The sequence below is a fragment of the Ceratosolen solmsi genome, unplaced genomic scaffold (genome assembly GCF_000503995.2).
Source record: "Ceratosolen solmsi marchali unplaced genomic scaffold, CerSol_1.0 scaffold47, whole genome shotgun sequence".
In the NCBI taxonomy this organism is placed as follows: domain Eukaryota; kingdom Metazoa; phylum Arthropoda; class Insecta; order Hymenoptera; family Agaonidae; genus Ceratosolen; species Ceratosolen solmsi.
In genome coordinates, this window is record NW_011948419.1 from 2,645,860 (window position 1) to 2,667,737 (window position 21,878).

General features: G+C 28.9%; 1 protein-coding gene across 3 annotated transcripts in view; it reads left to right on the forward strand.

Moving 5' to 3' along the window:
* Positions 1-21,249, forward strand: part of GluRIB (Glutamate receptor IB) — a 170,286-nt gene extending 149,037 nt beyond the window's left edge. Inside the window, exons 6-19 of one of the 3 annotated variants that reach the window (XM_011497461.1) lie at positions 132-278; positions 2,836-3,033; positions 6,177-6,284; positions 6,908-7,018; positions 7,095-7,218; positions 8,270-8,364; positions 10,409-10,632; positions 11,413-11,622; positions 13,763-13,961; positions 15,082-15,326; positions 16,315-16,561; positions 17,285-17,359; positions 18,701-18,755; positions 20,881-20,958. In XM_011497461.1, coding sequence (XP_011495763.1) covers positions 132-278; positions 2,836-3,033; positions 6,177-6,284; positions 6,908-7,018; positions 7,095-7,218; positions 8,270-8,364; positions 10,409-10,632; positions 11,413-11,622; positions 13,763-13,961; positions 15,082-15,326; positions 16,315-16,561; positions 17,285-17,359; positions 18,701-18,721 — 2,004 coding nt within the window. In that variant the 3' untranslated portion in view covers positions 18,722-18,755; positions 20,881-20,958. Of the gene's footprint in view, positions 1-131; positions 279-2,835; positions 3,034-6,176; positions 6,285-6,907; positions 7,019-7,094; positions 7,219-8,269; positions 8,365-10,408; positions 10,633-11,412; positions 11,623-13,762; positions 13,962-15,081; positions 15,327-16,314; positions 16,562-17,269; positions 17,360-18,700; positions 18,756-20,880 lie in introns of those variants that run through there. The other 2 variants (XM_011497463.1, XM_011497462.1) reach the window with 2 other exon arrangements.
* Positions 21,250-21,878: the final 629 nt, after the last annotated feature.

Sequence of the window (21,878 nt, forward strand, 5' to 3'; positions counted from 1 at the left end):
TTAAGAGTTAGAAGTAGGTGTGCGAAAATAAAATAAAATAAAGCCTCTCAGCAGCTAAAACTTGAAGCATGACTATCTACGCATAACACTAAAGTTTGTTCGGTATTTCCTTGTCGCTTGGGGTTAATCAGATAATGGATGACCGTTGGGACAACGAGGTGATCGAGTACGGTGCCATCAACATCACCGGCTTCCGCATCGTCGACGGCAGCCGACGTTACGTCAAGGAGTTCCTTGAGCGCTGGCGCCAGTCTCCAGCCGCTCGCGATTCCATTTCCGTAAGTATGGGAAAATGATGCCAACTGCAGCTACATCGAGGAGAAACGGAGAAAGAGATGGCTTTTGACAGCGTCAAAACTGCAGTGCTGGAAAATTAGGAGAAACGATCGAGCCGCGCCATGATTGTCGAGCAAGGGAAGCGCGATATCGAGCTCGATAATGTCTTTATCGTTGTATACTATTTTCTTCGGGCTTTAACAGATCATATCTCCAGTTTTTTTCTCTTCTCTTCGCTTAACTTCAAATTTTACATGAATATTGTTATACGATGGGAAATTTAGTCGCTTATTAAATTGAATATATCGAGTCGGGCAAGAAGAGCTTTACGTTCTAATAGGTTTTATATATAATATCGTAGACCTATAATACAACGGAAGCTGAATATTTAAAAAAACAATTTATTACTTTATTAAAATGCAAAAGGACTAATATTTGTTTTAGATGAATGGTTAAAGTTTATTTGCCTAGTTTACGATTCGGGATTAAATAGTAATAAAATTCTTCGATACTCGGCTACCATGTACCTTTAGAAACTACGAATATTATTAATAAATATTTGTAGATATTTATTCAATACGAATAGCGTATGTAAAGTAATAAAGACGGCGTTTCTTTATAGTGTGTATCTTTTTAATATGAGTAATTTTTTCACGAATCCAGTCTATTTTTAATAAATAAAAACAAAACAGAAGCAAAAAAGAAAACAAAAAAGAATTTTGAGCTAAAGCAGTTCCTACTTTATCGAATAGCATATCATCTTCCTGTTACGAGTTAATAATAATAATAATAATAATAATAATAATAATAATTAATAATAATAATAATTCATAATAATAATAATTCATAATAATCATGAATGGCAATATTAAATTATTTTTTATAAAATGTAAAATAAAATTAGTAAAATTTCAACATTGTCGTTCGTTATGGTCCGTAGCGAATGTAAGTAGTCGGATGCCATTTTGTGTGGTTTTATGCGTATATCTGAATACATTAATATTTGTCTCTATTTCTTATTCGCGTATTGATTATTTCGTATTTATATTTCGTTACTTGGCTCATCGACTATATAACGAAAACATTGTACTATAATCTTAGAGTATCTCATTCAAAAACTAACCGAATGGATATTTTGCATGCTTTGCCTGCTCTCCTCCTCCGCCCCCCCCCCGCCGCCCGGCCAACATCATCAAACCCGATACCAATAACCATTGAAAAATATTCCTTATTGGTGATCGAAATTAATAGCGGTAATATCGTCTTTTGACTCGTAACGTCCACGATACAGTCTATGATATGCCAATTACACTCGCGTTCCCATTGACTCTGAATATATCGAACGGACTATGACAATTTAGCTGCTCCCATTACTGCATACGTATTTTCGAATAGACATAAAGCTATTGAGCGCAAAAGCGAATAATATCGAGACTTCCAAGCTTGCATTGCTGTTCAATGAACTTTATTTTATCGTCGCGAAACAAAGGTCTGCAATTTTGTCGCCTGTCAGCCAATAGTTTTTAACTTTTGTATTAATCTCTTATAGCAGCTACGAAGCTTCTCATTGTTTTTCTCAGAAAAATAAACATACGTTTTAAATTCTTATGATAATTTGCCAAATCTTTTACTCTTTATATTCCGATTTCGATTCTATTGTCATACATGTATTTTTTAATCCGCTGTTTTTTCTTTCACAGTTTTTGATACTCGTTTTTTTCTTAATTTGCTCTTGCTTTGGTATAAAGGTAATTTGTGTCGCATTGCATTTTTCACAAATCTACGGCTTCATATCAAATGAACGAGCTAAATATTACTTATCAAGGAAATTGGAAATGTTTTTGTTTATTAATCCATCATATATTTTATATTAATAAACCTTTCATTGCAAATAATGATTTCAGTTGATTTTACAAGGTGAAACGTATGATAAATTTGCATATATCCATAGATAAGTATAGGCAGGTATATTTCATATGAAATTTTTTATGTAAAACATTATCTTTCTTAACTTTGTCGATCTTTAAATAAAATTATCTTATGCATCCGATTATGTGCGTGTGTGTGTTTACGCGGATATATATATATATATATATATATATATATATATATATATGCGGCTGAACACGGACATGTACGGTCGTGTACGAGGGCTCGAGTGCACGTGTATGTTTTTGTTTGCTCGTACTTCTATCCGGGCTTGTATGTGTTTATTGTGTGCTCGTCCGTGCGTACGGGCGTGCGCACGTGCATTTGGTGCGAATTCAAGTTAAATATTTTATTGTGGAATTGGAGGAATGAGTTTTTGTTAGTTTCAATTATTCTATCGAGTCACGATTTTCACTGAAAATTAGAATTACAAAGGACGCGGAAAAATGGGTTAGCAATAGTTATTCCAGGAATCGTAAATTCCCTACGTCTATGTCGTATGATATGAAAAATCCAGGGGGGTGCGCTGTTATTACTTTTAATAAGGGAATTCCAGTGTGCAGTGTCGGCGGACGCTTTCGTTCGTAATCAAGAATGAGTTATTTATTTTGCTTTCAATGTTAAATGTAGGCCCAGGCGGCTCTCATATACGACGCGGTCTTCGTGCTCGTCGAGGTGCTCAATAAGAAGAAAAAAACTGAGAAAAACAATCCGAGGCGCGCCGGTGGTAGCCAGCAGCCAAACACTACCCTTGATTGCAATTCCAACCACGGATGGACCTCGCACGGATGGGAACAAGGCAACAAGATCGCTAGATCGCTGCGCAAGGTACAATTTTACGCGATAGTGCTCTCAACTTACTTAGTTACCGTGAAAGCGGCACTGCATGTATCTTAAAATGCTTTGCAAATTAAATTGCACGCTTGTTTTAAATAAATAAGCGAAGGTTATATCGCTTTGTCCATCCTTTAACGACCTAATTTACCAATACACTCGAGAACTATATTATAGCCCCTATAAGACCAGTGGTACGTAAAATTTTAAGACTTTTTTCATTTCACAAGATGATTCTTTAAAAGACTTTTACCTACTACTCTCATTAGTCAATATTTAATTGCTTTTATTGCGGCATTTATTGCTCTTAATATTAATGCTGACAATAATATCCGAATATTCTAAAATTTATTAAAAAAAATAATAAAATATTGATAAATTAATTAAGCATTAGGATAATAATACTTTTAGAAAGTTTATAGTTGTAAAAAAGACAAGCTGTAAAATTATTATTCCTTCCAAATTTTAAAATGTTTCAATATAACATACAAATTCTATGAATTTTTAATTAATTTCTCTCTCTCTCTGTCTGTCTGTCTCTCTCTCTCTCTCTCTCTCTCTCTCTCTCTCTCTCTCTCTCTTTAATCCTCTCTTCCCTTGTCTGACTTTGTAAATTTGCATTTGATTTTTATTTAAAAAAATTGCTCCGTTAAAGTAAATATTCAACTGTTTAATAATTTTGAATTCTGCGCAAATGAAATTGACTTAATTAAAAGAGGGCGTTTATTCAGAGAAAGATTGCTATCTGCATAAGAAAGTAATTGCATGAAAATGAAAGAAACTTTATAAAATAAACATTTACATGAAAAACAACATATCAAAACGAGTTGAGGATTATGCGAGGAGATTGAGGTATTGCTTGGCATCTCTGTGAAATTTGATTTTCAGCTTGACAGTAGAAACTCGTCGCGACGAAACTTTGTAAAAGCAAGATACGCTACGATCAAAACTGATTCTTTCTTAGAAGTACATAAGAGTGGGGGAAGCAGAGAGATTGAAACATTTTAGTTTCTGGGAAGAACTTTTCAATCGAAATCCAACACAATCAGAACGAAAACGATCCACGAAGAAGCAACTATATATTCTCAGGCTTGGTTTTCTTTTTCAATTTGGGAATTTCTCCATGAAAACAATGCACGTCAAATATTGGCGAGCCGAGAGCCTACATATACATATACGGTAGCATATCTATATATGATATACGTAAATAGATATTGACTTGATTAAAAGGAGAGTGTAATACTATTGAAAATTCATTTTTTAAATTCTATCGAGCGGGAATACTTGAGCTAATTTTAATATAATTTGCCCCATTAGAGTTCTACTTTGCGATTTCTATTTCATTTCAGACGTACGAAAGCTGCTCTGTTTCCTACATAAATGTTATTTTTCTAATATTTCTATTATAGTTTTAATTTACATTCGTGAAACAATAATACCATTATTTTCAAGCGATTTCTATAATGCGATAATTGTTAAGAGCACATTTGAACACATAAAAAACTTGCAATTGAATTATGACGTATGTATTAGGAAAATTATTTTATATGAGTGTATAAATAAGTATTTATAATGACGCATCTTAAGAAAAGTTCATATTTTCGTGGAATCACTCGGTAAATAATAAAGATATAGAGAAATGAAAGAAAAAAGCGTCAAAAGAATGACAACCGCTAATCGACAACTGTGGCGCAAGCGAACTGAATAAAGAGAGAGAGAGAGGGAGAGAGAGAGAGAGAGAGAGAGAGAGAGAGAGAGAGAGAGAGAAGAGAGAGAGAGAGAGAGTGACGTCGTAATACCGCTCACTAAGTATATAAATCATTTTTCGCCAATGCTCAATACGCAGAAATATCCGTGTGGTTTAGGGTTGCTCTCCTTTTTCTGCTCGCGATAAATACGAACAGCTCGAACCGAAAACTACAGCTTTCTATAATATCTGGCACTGACACTAATTGGCATTTTTTCTGCGTCGCCGCGATAAAGTCTCGTTGAACTCTCAACTTTTCATTCCCTCGCTAAGAATTCTGCTTATCACTGAGAAATGAAGGTAGGGAGGAAATTTTCTCGAAAAATTTTTGTATGCGCTTAATGCGTGTCGATGACAGGAGTTGGGAGATTTCGAGTACAGAAACACGTAAAAGGATGTCGCTAGACGTTCGAGATTCCCAACTACAGGACGATAAAGTACTTTCATTTTGTAAAGTTATGTCTACAATTTAAAGTTATTTATCCTTATTGCTTGCCAGTACTTACCACAAAATCAATTAACCCATTCTATATATTTTGCCTGCTGAGGCAAATCTTCCTTATTATTATATTATTCATTATAATTACAGGATTACTTGAAGATAAAGACAATAATTTATTTTAAAAGAGAATTTTATAATTTTTTGTTCTTCGTCACTCAATTATTTATGAATCATCAATAGATTGTTGGATATATTATGTCAAGCAAGTAAAGCTTAGAAAAAATACATATTATGTTGAATAATTTTATGTGAAATAAATGTTCTTATCAAATGTAGATTTATGATTGAATAGAACAATAATTTGAATGAAGCATATGTTAATCTCAAATTATATGAGTTGAAATTATTTTTTTTTTTTTTTTTTTTTTTTTTTTTTTTTTTCTTTTGACTTTTAATTATAATATAAAAGCTACGTTTCATCTGCACTGAAATTGAAAATTAAATATGTTTAGAAAATATTTATAAAACTCGGTAGCAGAAATTTCGTATTTTGAATATTCGTAAAGATAATTTAATGTTGTATCGCAAATACGTAGCTTTTATGTCACGCAATAAACTATGTTCTCTGAAGAATGAAAATAGTTTTTAAGATTGCTTCAAGAAACGTACATAAAAGTTAAAGTGTCACATTAAATCTCGAAACTTTTATTTCTAACGTAATTCATCGATGTGACCTAATAAAATATCACCCGTACCTAAAATGACGTGACTGTAGAAATGTTAAATAAAAAAGCGAAAAAGTATTCGTTAAAAGGAGAGTAGCGAAACCTTTTTATGGCAGAAAAGTGTCAATACTACAAGTGCAGCTCGTAACAAAAAGAAAAATTGCGCGCAACGTTCGTTTCTCCTATTAGAAGCGTTTAAAAGCAATTTTTTTTGCATTTTTAGGTGGAAATAGAAGGACTTACTGGACAAATTAAATTCAATGACGAGGGCCGACGTCGAAATTACACACTGGATGTTGTTGAAATGACAGTAAATAGTGCGCCTGTAAAGGTACTTTTTATCATTGTCTATTTTATAGAATATCAACATGTAAATTCTTTACAAAGTGTGACAACTAACTCACGCACTATAAACATATTAAATACTATTTACTATTTACAATTGTATTAGGATTAAACCAAAAGTTTTTGTACACTTTGAAAGTACCATTACATGAATTCTGTTGCAATTATTTACACATTTGAGAACATAGAATAATATAAGCAACAATATGCATTTCTTTAAAGCTTAGTAGTTTACCTAACGCGGTTTTTATTATTAATTTATATCTTTTATCTATACAAAAAAAAAAAAAAAAAAAAAAAAAAAAAAAAAAAACATATTCTTAGCTGTAATTTTATTTTATATTAATGTATAATTAATTCATCGTTTCGTTAAAGTCTTTCTTACGGTAAATATGTATATAGTAATCAAATTTTAATAAACAATAAAATTAGTATTGGTTTCTAGATATAGAATCACCATCAAAACAAACAATAACAAAATTCTGAATTGAAATGAAGAAGAATTTAATTGAATTTATAAAAATCGAAAATATAATGGATCAATATAAAACTTAAAATCATAAAGTGAAACTTTAGATAAAGAAACATTAATTACAATTAATTTTTAAGGTTGCCGAATGGACAGATATTAATGGATACCAAGTGGTACCAACCAAACGTGATCGGCATCCCAAGTCCGAAATTTTAAAGAATAAGACTTACATCGTGACAACAATAGTAGTAAGTACGACGTTTTAAAATGTTTCTTTAATCTAATGACCGCTCTAATGAAATATGTACATTTGAATTTTAATAGGAAGAACCCTATATTATGGAAAGAAAATACGAAAACGGAAAACCTCCTGAAAAAATGAAGGATCGATATGAAGGTTACTGCAAAGATCTGGCTGATCTTATCACGAGAAAATTAAACATTAGCTGTAAGTTCTTTATACATGTTAAAATTATAGTAGTATAGTAAAATTATAGTACAGTATTATAATTATTATTTATTTATTTATTTATTTATTTATTTATTTATTTATTTATTTATTTATTTATTTATTTATTTATTTATTTATTTATTTATTTATTTATTTATTTATTTATTTATTTATTTATTTATTTATTTATTTATTTATTTATTTATTTATTTATTTATTTATTTATTTATTTATTTATTTATTTATTTATTTATTTATTTATTTATTTATTTATTTATTTATTTATTTATTTATTTATTTATTTATTTATTTATTTATTTATTTATTTATTTATTTATTTATTTATTTATTTATTTATTTATTTATTTATTTATTTATTTATTTATTTATTTATTTATTTATTTATTTATTTATTTATTTATTTATTTATTTATTTATTTATTTATTTATTTATTTATTTATTTATTTATTTATTTATTTATTTATTTATTTATTTATTTATTTATTTATTTATTTATTTATTTATTTATTTATTTATTTATTTATTTATTTATTTATTTATTTATTTATTTATTTATTTATTTATTTATTTATTTATTTATTTATTTATTTATTTATTTATTTATTTATTTATTTATTTAAACGAATATATTCTTTCTAATTTTCTAACAAACATTAAAAAAGGAACCATTTCATTGACAATTTCTTAACGTTTCTTAATATTCTATCTCATATAAGATATTCTTGTACAGTCTATAAACTGAAATTATTTCATCATAAAATTAAATAATTGAAATGTAATATTATATTTTATTACACAAAAAAAAAATTATCAATCATTTATTAAATCTATTGTATCTTATGATTTAAATACTTATTTATTATATTGTAATTTCCCATTGGTAGAATAGCAGTTTGCAACATAATTAATTATACATACGTAATATTGTATTTGACATCTAGAAACAATTGTAATAGTATTTTGTAAACTTATATATCAAAGAAAATCCATAAGCTCATTCTAAATCTTGTACTTATTTGTTTACAGGGGATATTCAGATTGTTAAGGATGGAAAATATGGTTCGGAAAATCCAACCGTACCCGGTGGCTGGGACGGTATGGTTGGAGAACTCATAAGAAAGGTAAATTAATCAGATAATAATGATGTGTAGAGTCTGTTGTACTCTATATATCAGATAAATCTACAATACCGTCAGAAATCCCAATGGTACCATAAATTATACTCCTCACAAAAATGTAAAAATTTATCGATATATAGTGATTTTTTCATCAAAGCTAAGAATTATTATACCGAAATTCAACGTACTTTCATTATTCTTTTCTCATTATGCTGAATTACTCGTGAATGAATAAAAAAAATTTTAATAAAATTTTCGAAATTCTTTGTGTATAAATCAAAATAATAGTAATAGAATTTTTATTATACTTTTTGTTATTTAAAAGTACATTTACGAAATAATAAATTATTCATATTACTTTGGAATTTTAAACTACGATGAACATAATTTTGAATACATGCTTCTTCACCTTCAAATTTATATTCTAAATAATGCATAATGTTTCAATGAAACAGTATGTACGTGATTTTACGATTATTATTATAAAGATTTATATATACGATTTATAACGATTGAATAAAAATTCCGTTATAATTTGAATTTAATCTTAATGATAGATATTTTAAAACTGATATTCTAAAACAAATTAGTAATTTATTGTATCATTATTTTTAAATACGAATTAAAGACGAATTATTTTTAAAATAAAATTATTTAGTTATATAGTAATATAATTGATTCCTACATATAATTGTACGGCGTTAATGCAGACGTTAGTTGATTTATCTTGAATTAATCGTTTTGATAATAATTAATTATAATATCTAATAGGTTCATAAAGAAAGTAGAATAGTATATAGATGTATTGTTCTTTATGCCGACGAGAAGAATATCTATACATATACAAATATTTCGAAATTTTTAATTCAAATTTACGACATAGTAAAGAAAAAAATTGTCTAATATTCTCTATCTCCACATTATTAGAAATTTTCTATTGAATTTGAGTTATCTCATTTACGTGATAGCATTATATTAATTTTGAAAATCAATTAACAAATAACTTAAAATAATAGCCACGATACATTCGTCGTTTATAAATTAAACACAAAATTTGTGAAGCTTAATATACTCTCTTTACATTGATAATATTTAATCAATTTTGCTTTATTTATTCGATCAATACGTTAAAAATTCTTATAATCCTGATATAATCCATCGAACCATCAAATGCGTTAGATATTTTTATACAACTTTTGATTGAAAGATATATGTAGTAAAAAAGGATAAGTATGTACTAATAAGAAGAGAACATTGATTGTAAAAGAAGAAAATGTCATTTACAAACTGAAGATATTTAATACAATAATAAATTACTATTACTTTATTAATCAACAATATATAAATAATTACGAAATAATTTATTTTTTTGTAAAATGTATATTTTTGGTTGAACAACTAATAAAGTTTTGCTATATTGAGAGAAAAAAAAGAAATTCGAAAGAAGATTTTTATAACACGAGAAGTAGTAACTAACATGTTAATTCGATACATGCAAAAGTATTGAGTAAATAGGAGCTTTAAGAGTCGATTATTGATCGAACGGGGCTAAAACTACCTATTTCAGAAAAAGGAAAAAACTGTTTTATCTGACAATGCACTGTCGGTTTGGTTTATTTGCGATAGAGGTCTCGAGCTTGCAAGCTTAGAGGAGCAAATTCGATACTTACTCCATCTATGAATTGGTTTGTAAAATTCATAAGGATTATGTGCCATTGTGTCGTTTATCATGTTTATATATCGTATACAGTAATTGAAGTTATCCTTTTTATGTACCGTAGGAAAGCAATTATTTATTTTGCAATGACCTATTTATTAAAATGCGTTTTTAATTATTTGGTTATTTAACCAAGAAATTGCATTAATTTATTAGCACATTCTATTATGTTCTTAAATGTTGAATATAATTCTATTTGTGATTAAAAAAATAATTGACAAAACTTGACGTACTTTAAATATTTCATTTACAATTCCGTAGATTTATGAAAACATTTATACTGATTTCTAGAACAATATCATAATATAATTTAAAACTTGTTTTATTTAGGAAGCAGATATTGCTATTGCTCCAATGACTATTACATCAGAGCGAGAAAGAGTAATTGACTTTAGTAAGCCGTTTATGTCTCTAGGCATCAGTATCATGATTAAAAAACCCGTTAAGCAAAATCCTGGCGTCTTTAGCTTTCTTAATCCACTCAGCAAGGAAATTTGGGTCTGTGTAATTTTTTCTTATATTGGCGTCTCAATAGTACTCTTCATCGTTTCAAGGTAAGATCTCTTTAAAATCTCAACTAATAAACAAACGAAATAATGAATAATTAGAATTTATGTATCTCTGTCTGTCGCAATAAATAAATTTTAACATATGTATTTTTAAAGAGAATCTTTTTATTTAATTTGATTTTTATAAGTTAATGTAACGGGAAATGTATGTAAAATAAAATGTTAATGTTAAAAATAGAATAATCATTATAAATATGACATTCGCGTGTATTATTAGAATGTGCTTGAACAAATAATTCAGCAATATTAAAAAGAAATACTAATTGAATATTAAATAGATTTTATTCTATCTCATTGATAACTTTCTAATAATTTTATACATATCATTATTAGTATGTAAATAAGATGTGATAGATGAAAAATGAAAAAAAATTCATCGTACTGTATTAATTATTGAAATAATATTGAAACAATCTTGATTAGTTAAACAATTATAGTATTCAAAGTAATGCTGCTAAGTAATTAAAAATAATTCATATGAAATTTTTAAATATTTACATGTAATTTCAATCACCACAAACATCCTACAAACATCCAACATTCTTTTGTTAATCAATAAAAATATTCGTGGATATAAAAATTGGATAAAACATTATACATCAATAGAATTCAATCTATTTCATTATCTCTTAAGCATTGCAGCGGCTAACACTTAGCATTAATAATGGATAAAAAAAAAAATCTCTTAGTGATAAATAATAAAAAAGAAAAGCAAAGAAAAAGAAAACAAGTTGAGAGCTGTAATCAGCCATTGCCTTCACTTAGATTTTCACCGTACGAATGGCGCGTCCTGACAATCGGCTCGAGTCGTGACCCGAGCCTCGTCTCCCGGGACGGGACTTTGCAGCATTCCCATGGCCCGCAGGGATCGCCTCACACTCAACACACCAGCATGGCCAACGATTTCAGCATTCTGAATAGTTTGTGGTTCGCGTTGGGTGCAATTATGCAGCAAGGCGGTGACATCTCGCCTAGGTAAGTTTACCTCGTGTCTACGCAACTTTGAAATTCTTCTATTAGATGATAAATCGTTTGTTGGCCGTCATAATTCCCATGTAACTCTAATCTTCGGAAACTCTAATTGAATATAATCGTATTAGTAATTTATTGAACATTATACGTTATTACGTACAAAATTGATATATATATATCAACAGACTACTCATTGCGTAGTTGGCTATGTACTGAGACTGTCGTGCTTAACGAAATATAAAATAATTTTCAATGGTATCTTATCAAATTTAAAAAAATACGTTAATTGTTTTTTTTTTTTTTTTTTTTTTTTTTTTTTTTTTTTAAATACTTTATGAACTAATTGAACTAATTGATATGAATCGAATCAAATTATAACTTGATTTCTTAACGCCTATGTAAATGTTATTATTTAATTATTTTAATTGGCAATTTAACAAATACGAATTTTTTTAAGTTATTACCGATAAGTTTAGTATAAAACTGTATCTTCTATATAAATATATTTTCTATTTTTACATTGACATATTATTATTATTATTCTTTTTTTTTTTTTAGTTCTCGTAGCTTACAAAAATTCTATTACAGCTTCGATCATTTTTATTCGATTAGTTATTGTATCGATTTAACTCCAGCTAGAAGAAAAAAAAGCTCGAAAATATAAAAATAACATTATTCCTTACTCTTAAATCCATTAATAATAAAACTGTCGAAGAAATAAAACGAAAAAACGGAATTACCGTCTTGCTTAGCTCTCGCAGCAGCATCAATTGTATTTCAGCAGTCGGTCTGTAATGATATATTTTAATGATCAAGGAAAGAAACGAGAGAACTAAAGTCGGAAAAACCGTTGAAATCATCCCCGGGAGAGACTTGTGATTGTCGCGGTTAAGTTAACGTTTGACTGCGTCCCGTTCGTTTCATAATGTGTATTTGCATAAAGTATTCCCGGCATTGAGCGAAAAGAAAGGAGGCATAAGCAGGAACGACGATGAGAAAGAAAGGATAGAGGTGAGAGTGTAAATGGTCGGGAATTTACAATTCATATCGTTGCCGTGAGAATATTTGAGCTATTAATCAAGAGGGTGGTAGTGGACTCGTGGCGCCCATAAGAAAGTGCCGAAGCCGAAATGTAAATTGATCGTGCAAGCTGCGGCCGCAATGCCGAAAAGAATACAAAAGTGCAATGCTACAGCCCGGGCTCCTCGATGAATTTTCCCCTCCTTCGATCATCTGCATATTCTCCGCTATGACAATACGTTTGCCGAGAGATTTCTGTTGATAAAGAAAGACAAACTGCGGGAATGGAAAGACTGTAGTTTGTGTAATTACATGTACTCTTACTAAACCAAATTCTAATTACATGACACGTAATAGTACGTATCATAATGAACTTCTTTTCTACGAAACCCTCGTAATTTCACCTCATTTACATGCGCTTTATAATTAGCGTAAATATTTCTGAAGTGAAGTAATTTACTCCTTAATCTAAAATCATTTTATTGTTTATATTCGATTACGGTCGATCTATAAATTTATTATAATGAAAATTATATTTTATTTTACCGGGAACAAATGCCATTATCTTTCTTTTATTTTATTTTATTTTATTTTATTTTTTATATATATATATATATATATATATATATATATATATAAATCCATATGAATATCTACCATAAAGTGAATATCAGTTGTATCGTAATATTAGATAATAGAAATAATTATTTCTATGTGGCTCTATATCTATAAGCCGTCTTTGCATTTTATTCTGCTGTTTGCTTTTTGTTACTCACGAGTGAACATCAAACTTTGTTTAGTTTTAAATTAAATTTTAACTACATAAACAGAAACTCGATAATTAAATACAATGCACTTATACACTTACATATTAATAGAAAAGTTTTCATATTATAAATGTTTCAAAATCTATTTATCACGTAAAAATGCTTATTTCAAAAGAACAACAATTCTCCATAACCACATTACAAATCCTTTTAATAGAAGCTTTTCAAATAGGCAAATTGCAAAATTATGTTTAATACTGAAAATATATGAAGAAAGTATGAAGAAAGAAAACACGCGAATAAAAGGAAGTTTTACATTGCATTGTGACACTAATGCATACGCGTGACTTTGGCAGATCCATCTCCGGCCGTATCGTGGGTAGCGTCTGGTGGTTCTTCACACTAATCCTGATCTCGTCATATACCGCAAATCTCGCGGCATTTCTAACGGTCGAGCGTATGGTCACACCCATCAACTCGCCCGAAGACTTGGCCGCCCAGACCGAAGTGCAGTATGGTACATTGCAGCATGGCTCTACGTGGGACTTCTTTCGGGTATATTTACACACGCACACTTTATACATATCCATTCCATTGCGTCCAATCCTCATTTCATTGCGAATTTAGTAATATTCATGACGATGATACACATTTCATAGTCCAACTTATTTATTCTCATTGTATGCTAAAGGCGCTTCTATTCCCTACTATATTTTCATTTCAAACTCTTTCGGATCTAGTTTCATTTAAATGATGGACTAACGTAACGCAATGTCGCACAAATACATGTCATAAATAAATACAAAGTAAATATTCAATGAAATTTGGAATAATACAATATAGTATAACGGCAATTAAATTTTTCCTTCGTAAAATAGTTGACATTTCCGAATTATGTAGTAATTCTTTAAATAGTCAATTTATTCATGCACATATATCTAAAATACGAAATTATATATGATTCCTCGGCAATGCTTAATAAATAAATGGACGATTTTATTATCGTAAAAACGTTGCATTGGATAATGGCAGAAAGTAATTTAAATTATGTAAAAAAAACTTCAATAATACGGCAAAACTGTGTTAATGAAAGAATTCTATTAGGAAAACGAAATAATACTCATTAAGAACTACTTAGTATTGTTATCATTACTTTATTAAAATCGATAACATATCCAGTCAAGCAGATTTAACATTATGGCGTTGTTATAAAATATATGACAACAAAATTAATTAGTCCTTATGTTACAATTTTTCATAAAATTCCTTCGATATACATTACCAAAATTATTATATTGGTAACACTATATTATCGATAAAATAATATTAATACATTTTTCTCTAAAGTTTAAATACATTCGTACTATGCATCATATAAGTAATGCTAAGTAAAAATAAAAAAAATACATTTAACTTTAATCTCGGATGTCTTGATGACATGTCTAGATAATCTAATTATTTTTATAAACTGCAATCAACTATACGTGTGAACATATGTAAATTGAAATTAAATTAATGCAATCTTGAATTAATGTAACATCTTTCGCAGTATAATGATATTTAGCTCTAAGATGCGTGATTATAAGGGTACTAAAGGATCTTTTTATTACATTGTCTTGGCGTTAATCGAATTAATTTCTTGATTACCGATAATAGTTTAGAAAACTTTTTACAGAGATCGCAAATCGAACTTTATAAGCAAATGTGGAGATTCATGAACGAGAATAAACAGGTCTTTGTCAACTCGTATGATGAAGGTATTCAAAGAGTACGGATGAGTAAAGGAAAGTATGCCTTGCTGATTGAGAGCCCGAAAAACGATTATATAAACGAGCGAGAACCCTGTGATACTATGAAAGTCGGGAGGAATCTCGACGCCAAGGGATTTGGAATCGCTACGCCACTTGGCTCGCCACTGAGGTAAATTAAATTCTGTTCTTCTTTCCTGTTTCATATAAAATCCATTCGCATACCTTCTATCGCAAAAACTTTGCAGTTGTTACATTCAATAATACGACACCAGCTTCGCACATTAGTATCGCACATTTTATTTTATTTTCTGAAATTTAGAACTTTAATTCTTGGAAAGATTCTTTCCTGCTGGAAAAAAAAATTAAATTCTTACGTGGAGTTAAGTATAAAAAAACTCGGTTGTTTGAAGAATTTGAATGGATTATTATATTTTAATCGATTGATCAATATCGAATGTTTGTATGAATACACCAGTCGAAGAAAAATATTTTTGAGCTTTAAATATTTAACGTTTATAATTAATAACAATCTGTATTATATAGTAATCGTTTTTTTTTTTTTTTTCTTTTTTTTGTACCAAATTAATTATCTGTTAGCGCTCTTCTAAAATACTTAGCATTCTTGTACATCGTTTTCACATTCATTGCAATATAATGAAACGATTGGTGGAAAATCTGTGATTATTATTAACATATCTTATTTAACATGTCGTTAACGAATTTTTTTATTAATATGTTTAGTAATAGGCCACTGTAAATTTCAATAAAATTCTGTAAATTTTAAAACTATTTAATCATCCTATATAATTAACACGTAAGAAAAGAATAATTACATCTATGTGGATTATTAATTCCTTGGACTAATTATTTGGTAGTAACAAAAAATCATAGATTCATTCTTAGATCATTTAAAAACTGAAATAAGTTTTTTTTTTTACAAAAAATTCAGTTTGAAATATCCTAATTTTTTCATATCTTCATATATATGTATATGAAATATTTAATTTTTTTAACATTTACTGACATTAAAAAAAAAAAAATGCATTTTCATAAATATATCAATAATATAATGCATAATGTTGGAATAAATAATAAATCCAAGATGACCACATTTAATATTTCAAGGCTTAGTAATAGCATTAAATTTCCATTAATAGAGACAGTATAAATCTGGCCGTATTATCGCTGAAGGAAAGTGGCGAATTGGCTAAATTAATGAACAAATGGTGGTACGAACGTACGGAATGTAGACACGGCGATAAGCAAGATACGTCGAGGAACGAATTGTTACTCAGCAATGTCGCCGGCATTTTCTACATTCTAATCGGCGGTCTTCTTCTTGCTCTTGCTGTTGCTCTCGTGGAATTTTGTTACAAGTCGCACACCGAAGCCACCAGAGCAAAGGTAAAGATCTAAGCCGCCCACGAAGTCAATGCACTGACAAGAAAATCATACTTTTATGAAACATTTATTTTTAGAATTACAATTAAAATATGATCTTCTTCAATTCTTATAAATCAATAATAAGATCATTACATTGAGAAAGTCATTGAGATAGGGGTTTCTTGAATTCCATTATATATATACATATATATATATAGATATATATATATATATATATATATATATATATATATATACGGATAATTCGACTTATATTAATTATATGCGAATAATAAATTATCTTAATAAATTAATAAATTATAATAATAATTTTCGATTAGAATCCTGCTAGTTTGAAAATTTCTTAATTACATTATTTGCATCTTACATATACAGTTAATTATTAAAACTCAAATTATTGAAAAACAATGATTATAATTTCATGAAAAGTAAATTTTGATGTCAGTGTGAATAAATCGTGTCGCAGAGTGAAAATATCGAAATAAATTTTATAAGACGATTTTATTTTTATTGCTGAAACGAAAGAATACATATGAGACACTTTCATTTGATGGACGAGTATTTTTGAATTTTCGTCGCGCCTTATTTGGTATTTAATCCAATTATTGGGTATTAAGCAAAAGTATAACGTATCACTTCACTATGCGAACAGATATTTTTGAATATTAGCTATAATATTTCTAACTCGCAAGCTAACTGTAAAATAAGAAACTAATGTTTTAGATTCCTCTGTCGGATGCGATGAAGGCAAAAGCGCGCCTGACAATCGGAGGTGGTCGAGATTTCGACAATGGCCGGGTAAGTGGGATATTGTTTTAAAAAAATTTGTCGATATTCATGCGCATAATCACGCTTAAAATTGGCTTAAATTACATTCAAATATTTTACTATTATGAGAATATATCAGAGTATTAAATAATAAGGGAGTAAGTGCTAAGAGAAGGAGATGCGAGTTTAAAATTTAAGACTTTTCAACCATATACTTATATACTTCATTTGTATTTCTTTTAGCACTTAGCAAGTAATTAATTATAATCACACTCGTAACTCTACGTGTATAGATTTATATGCTTGGCATGCATTTAGATAAGCAAACTTTAAGGCTTTCTTGGTACCGCTCACTACTTGATAGACGAGTCAATATGTAATTCGCAAATCGAGCAGTGAGTACATGATAAAGTAAATGTATATACATTAACACTAACACGTCGTTATAAGTTAAAGAGAAAGCCTAACAATAAGGTTAACGCATTGTTTTTAGTTCTCTTTGAGCTCTTTAATATGAAAACTTAAGTATCTTTTGAATAAAATTACGACTACCACCTAATCATAAGGTTGAAACAAAGAGTTAATTTATAATAATAACAAAATCATTTTTTAACTTACGTGTAACCATATCGAGCAATACATTTTATTTGTGTTTACATCATGAATTTCTCGTTTTGATTATTGATTTAAAAACGACAACTTGTAGAATAAATAAACAAAAAATCAGTACTTTAATCCAAATTTGCTATTTAAAAATCTCATTATTTCATGCTAACCTACTTGTACTTATTTATTGAGAGCTTACGTGCATCTGGCTGGATGTTGCGTCTTTCTCTATAAATATCTATACATGTATAAGCATATATACATATATATATATATATGTACATATGTATGTACACAGGCGCAAATGTACGCTCACGCGCGCGCGCACGCACACGCGCACGCACACATGTATATATAAACACATATAAACATTCATACGCACAATTAAGCGCACGCGCCACACACATGCACTAAAGCGCGCGCGCATAAATACAATATATATATTAATAATATATTAATAAACACTTCATTCTCGATCATCCTATATATATATATATATATATATATATATATATATTAATATATATTAATAAACACTTCATTCTCGATCATCCTTGTCATTCTTCATGCATTAGATATCATGTATTAGATAATATTGAACAGTAATTTTTCAATTCTTATCTCATATTGATTTATTTTTTACTAATCCGAAATGAACCATCGCTTCCATATATCATTACGTCTCTTGTAATGCGTACGAGTCAAAGGCTAAATGTAGAAAGCTGCGCTATCGTTTTCGTTTTACTTTTTGTTTCTTGTCTCTAGTGGTACGGACTGCAGAGTTAGACGGAGGATGCATGCGCCTTACCCGGGACCATAAGTGAGTACTCGTCCTTGATTCAGTGCCACTATTATCTATCTCTTCTTTGCTTTATCCCTAGAATTATCCGAGTTATACAGCAATAAAAGCGGAAGTTTTATTTACTATTTTCTTTTCTTGTACTCGTTTACGTTTTGGCTTTATGAACATTTTTGTAACGAGAGATTGCGAAAATTTATCGAAAACAGCTATTGTATTGGAAGCAATATTTTTTTAAATTTTTGTTTTTCCAGTGTTTCATGTAGATAATCCGTAGAATATAAAAACTTCTTAAGATGGTATTAGAAATTAATCACATACAGAAGCTTTATTCTTTTAGGAGCCATTTATTCCTGAAGATAAATTTTTATTACTTTGCAAATAATAATAATTTAAGTTTTCCTTGTAGACCTGATTCCAATAGATTATATCGTTAGAAATTTATTTTACTTAGTTATGTAATGTATTGAACATTAGTTCATTAGAATTTTTGTAGCTCTATAGTGAAGTAGATGAAGCATGATATTCAACAATAATGAAGGAATTGTATAAACTTATTTTCACTTTTAATTATAAATTTTTTTTTGTATTTGTTGTAAATATATAAATTATAATTTATTGATATTCTTTTAATTAATATTAAGACTTTACCATTGGGAATATTTTTTTTCTGTTATTTTTTTGCATGGCAAATTAATTCGAAAATAAAGTAACAATGCTGGATATGTAATTTCCAAAATTAATATTAATTTAAATTAATATCATTTTAATTAATAGCATGAATCTGTTAAGATCATATCAGGTAGACAATAAATTAAATACTATTGGTAAAGCCTGAATGCTTTTTTGGTAATAAAGCAGTTTATAAATATTTATATTAATAATTATAATATCCAAATAAATAAATTGAATAAACTTTTAATCAATATAATCTGCTAATATACTAAAAAAGTACATTCCAGTTATTTTATTTAATTGACAATGAAGCTATCATTTTGAATTTGAAATCAAGGCTTAGCGCATAAATGTTTTAATTCTTAAATTAAGATTTGAGCATATTTTTCATGTGGCAAATAATACACCGCTTAACTTAAGTTTTATCGTCCTCGATCTAAACTGTAATATCTTGAATTTCATTGTATTTCAGTTATACCGAATCCTAATTTCGCTCACATTCTCCGTTCCCGCACACCCTTATTCTTGCCCTTCATCGTTTTGCTTTTAATAATATATCTTCTAAGGAACTTGTAGTACATGAAAAGCTGCATGGCTTAATGCTAAGTCTCGAGCTGCAACAATCCGACTTAAATGCATAATGTAAATGTGTATATTTTAAGTTTTATGAAATACATGTATACTAACAAAAACAGAATTATTAGCAAGGAAAAATCATAGCACATATCGATGAAATTATATATTTGCAATATTATATGTACGTTTAAATGAAATGTAATTGAAATAATTATAAATAAAATATTGAGCAATTTAGTTATTCTTAACCATCACTGGATTTCTAAAGCATGATTGTCAAGCCAATATATATATATACTAATCCAATTATATATTATTATTGATTAAACGATGAATATAAATAAGTAGTCGCTTAATATCTATTAGAAATTAATATTATGAAATATAACATAATAATCGTTACGTTAATTATCGAAGTTTGTGAACTAATCTAAATTTCATTATAATTGAAGTCACAATATTGCAGTTGTATAGATATTGTTAAGAATTTTTATGTTTTAGCTTTTATTTATATTACAATGTTTGTGTAAAAAAATATCCGTTAAAAGAGATTGAATATCTGTATCTTAGTTTTACTTTCACAACGATTACATTACTCCAAAATAAGTGTTTTTAATCATATTCAACGTAATAATTATTAAAATCCACTTTATGAGTATTGGATAAAACTTCGAAGTATTCATTAGAAAATTATTAATCCATATTTAATGTTTTAAATAACTAAAACAGTCATTTAGTCTAAAATAGAGTTTGAATCTGTAATTAGCAACTCCCATGTTCCAAAATAATCCACCTAATCAGCAAATAAACAAATAAAAAAAAATTAAAAAAAAGACAAATAAACAAATCCACCTGAGAGCAACGACGTCCGACGTCGCTATTCTTTTTTTTCCAGTATTACGCACCAGCGAACGCGATTGGCAATGCCGAGGTCGACCAGGTACACAGCAATACCCACACTCAGGTGTAATGAGGAGTAATAGCAGCAGTGCAGGTGGAAACGTCGCCGAGAGCAGTTGCTCGGGCCCGATGCCGCTGCCGAGATCGCCGCCACCCCCATCTTTGAAGCGACTTTCACGGCGCAACGTCACGTTCGCGGAATCACCACCCAAGTCGCCAAAACTCATCCAGAGCAACAGACCCGGAGTTGCGATGCTCGACGTCGCCGTGCCCTGGGCCCCGGCCTCACCCGGTTACTGGACCGAGGCCCAGCAGCCAAACGACGACGACAACCCGGACTATGGCACATAACGCGAGGACAACGGGATGATTTGCTCCTGATGGTGTCCTGGACTATGGCGATTATTTTGGCTCTCGTTCGTGAACTTTCTGAGTCCCTTCTATTTGCATTTGGATGAACATTATGTGGAAGGATTTCAATTTTACTGTTTTAACGACGTGAAAGCAATGTTTATTCTTAAAGTGATGTTTTACAATCTAAAATAAAGGTTCTTAATACTAAATAATTACTAAAATAAAAATGATAATAATAAAATCACAAGCTTCATTACGTATTCTTCAATATTTTCAGACAACTGAAGCGTAGGGATAAGCACTTGTTTAGCTGTTCAGAAATCTTTACTCACTATTAAATTTACGACCCTTAAATTTTTACTTATTTTAATAAATATATGATTATATATACACTGTTGATTCTAAATAAAATTATATAAATAGATCATTCATATTCTTAATCATTTTAATTAATTCTACATAATTCAGATTTTTTATATTGAATAATAATACTAAGTCATAACGACTAAAAAATTCGTTATTTATTTTTGGCAATTTTTTTTTTTTTTTTTTTTTTTTTTCATAATTTTGTTTGTAATATTATTTGATTTACTAAAATTCATTAAGCTCATGATTCTTCAAGTTCATGATATTGAAAAT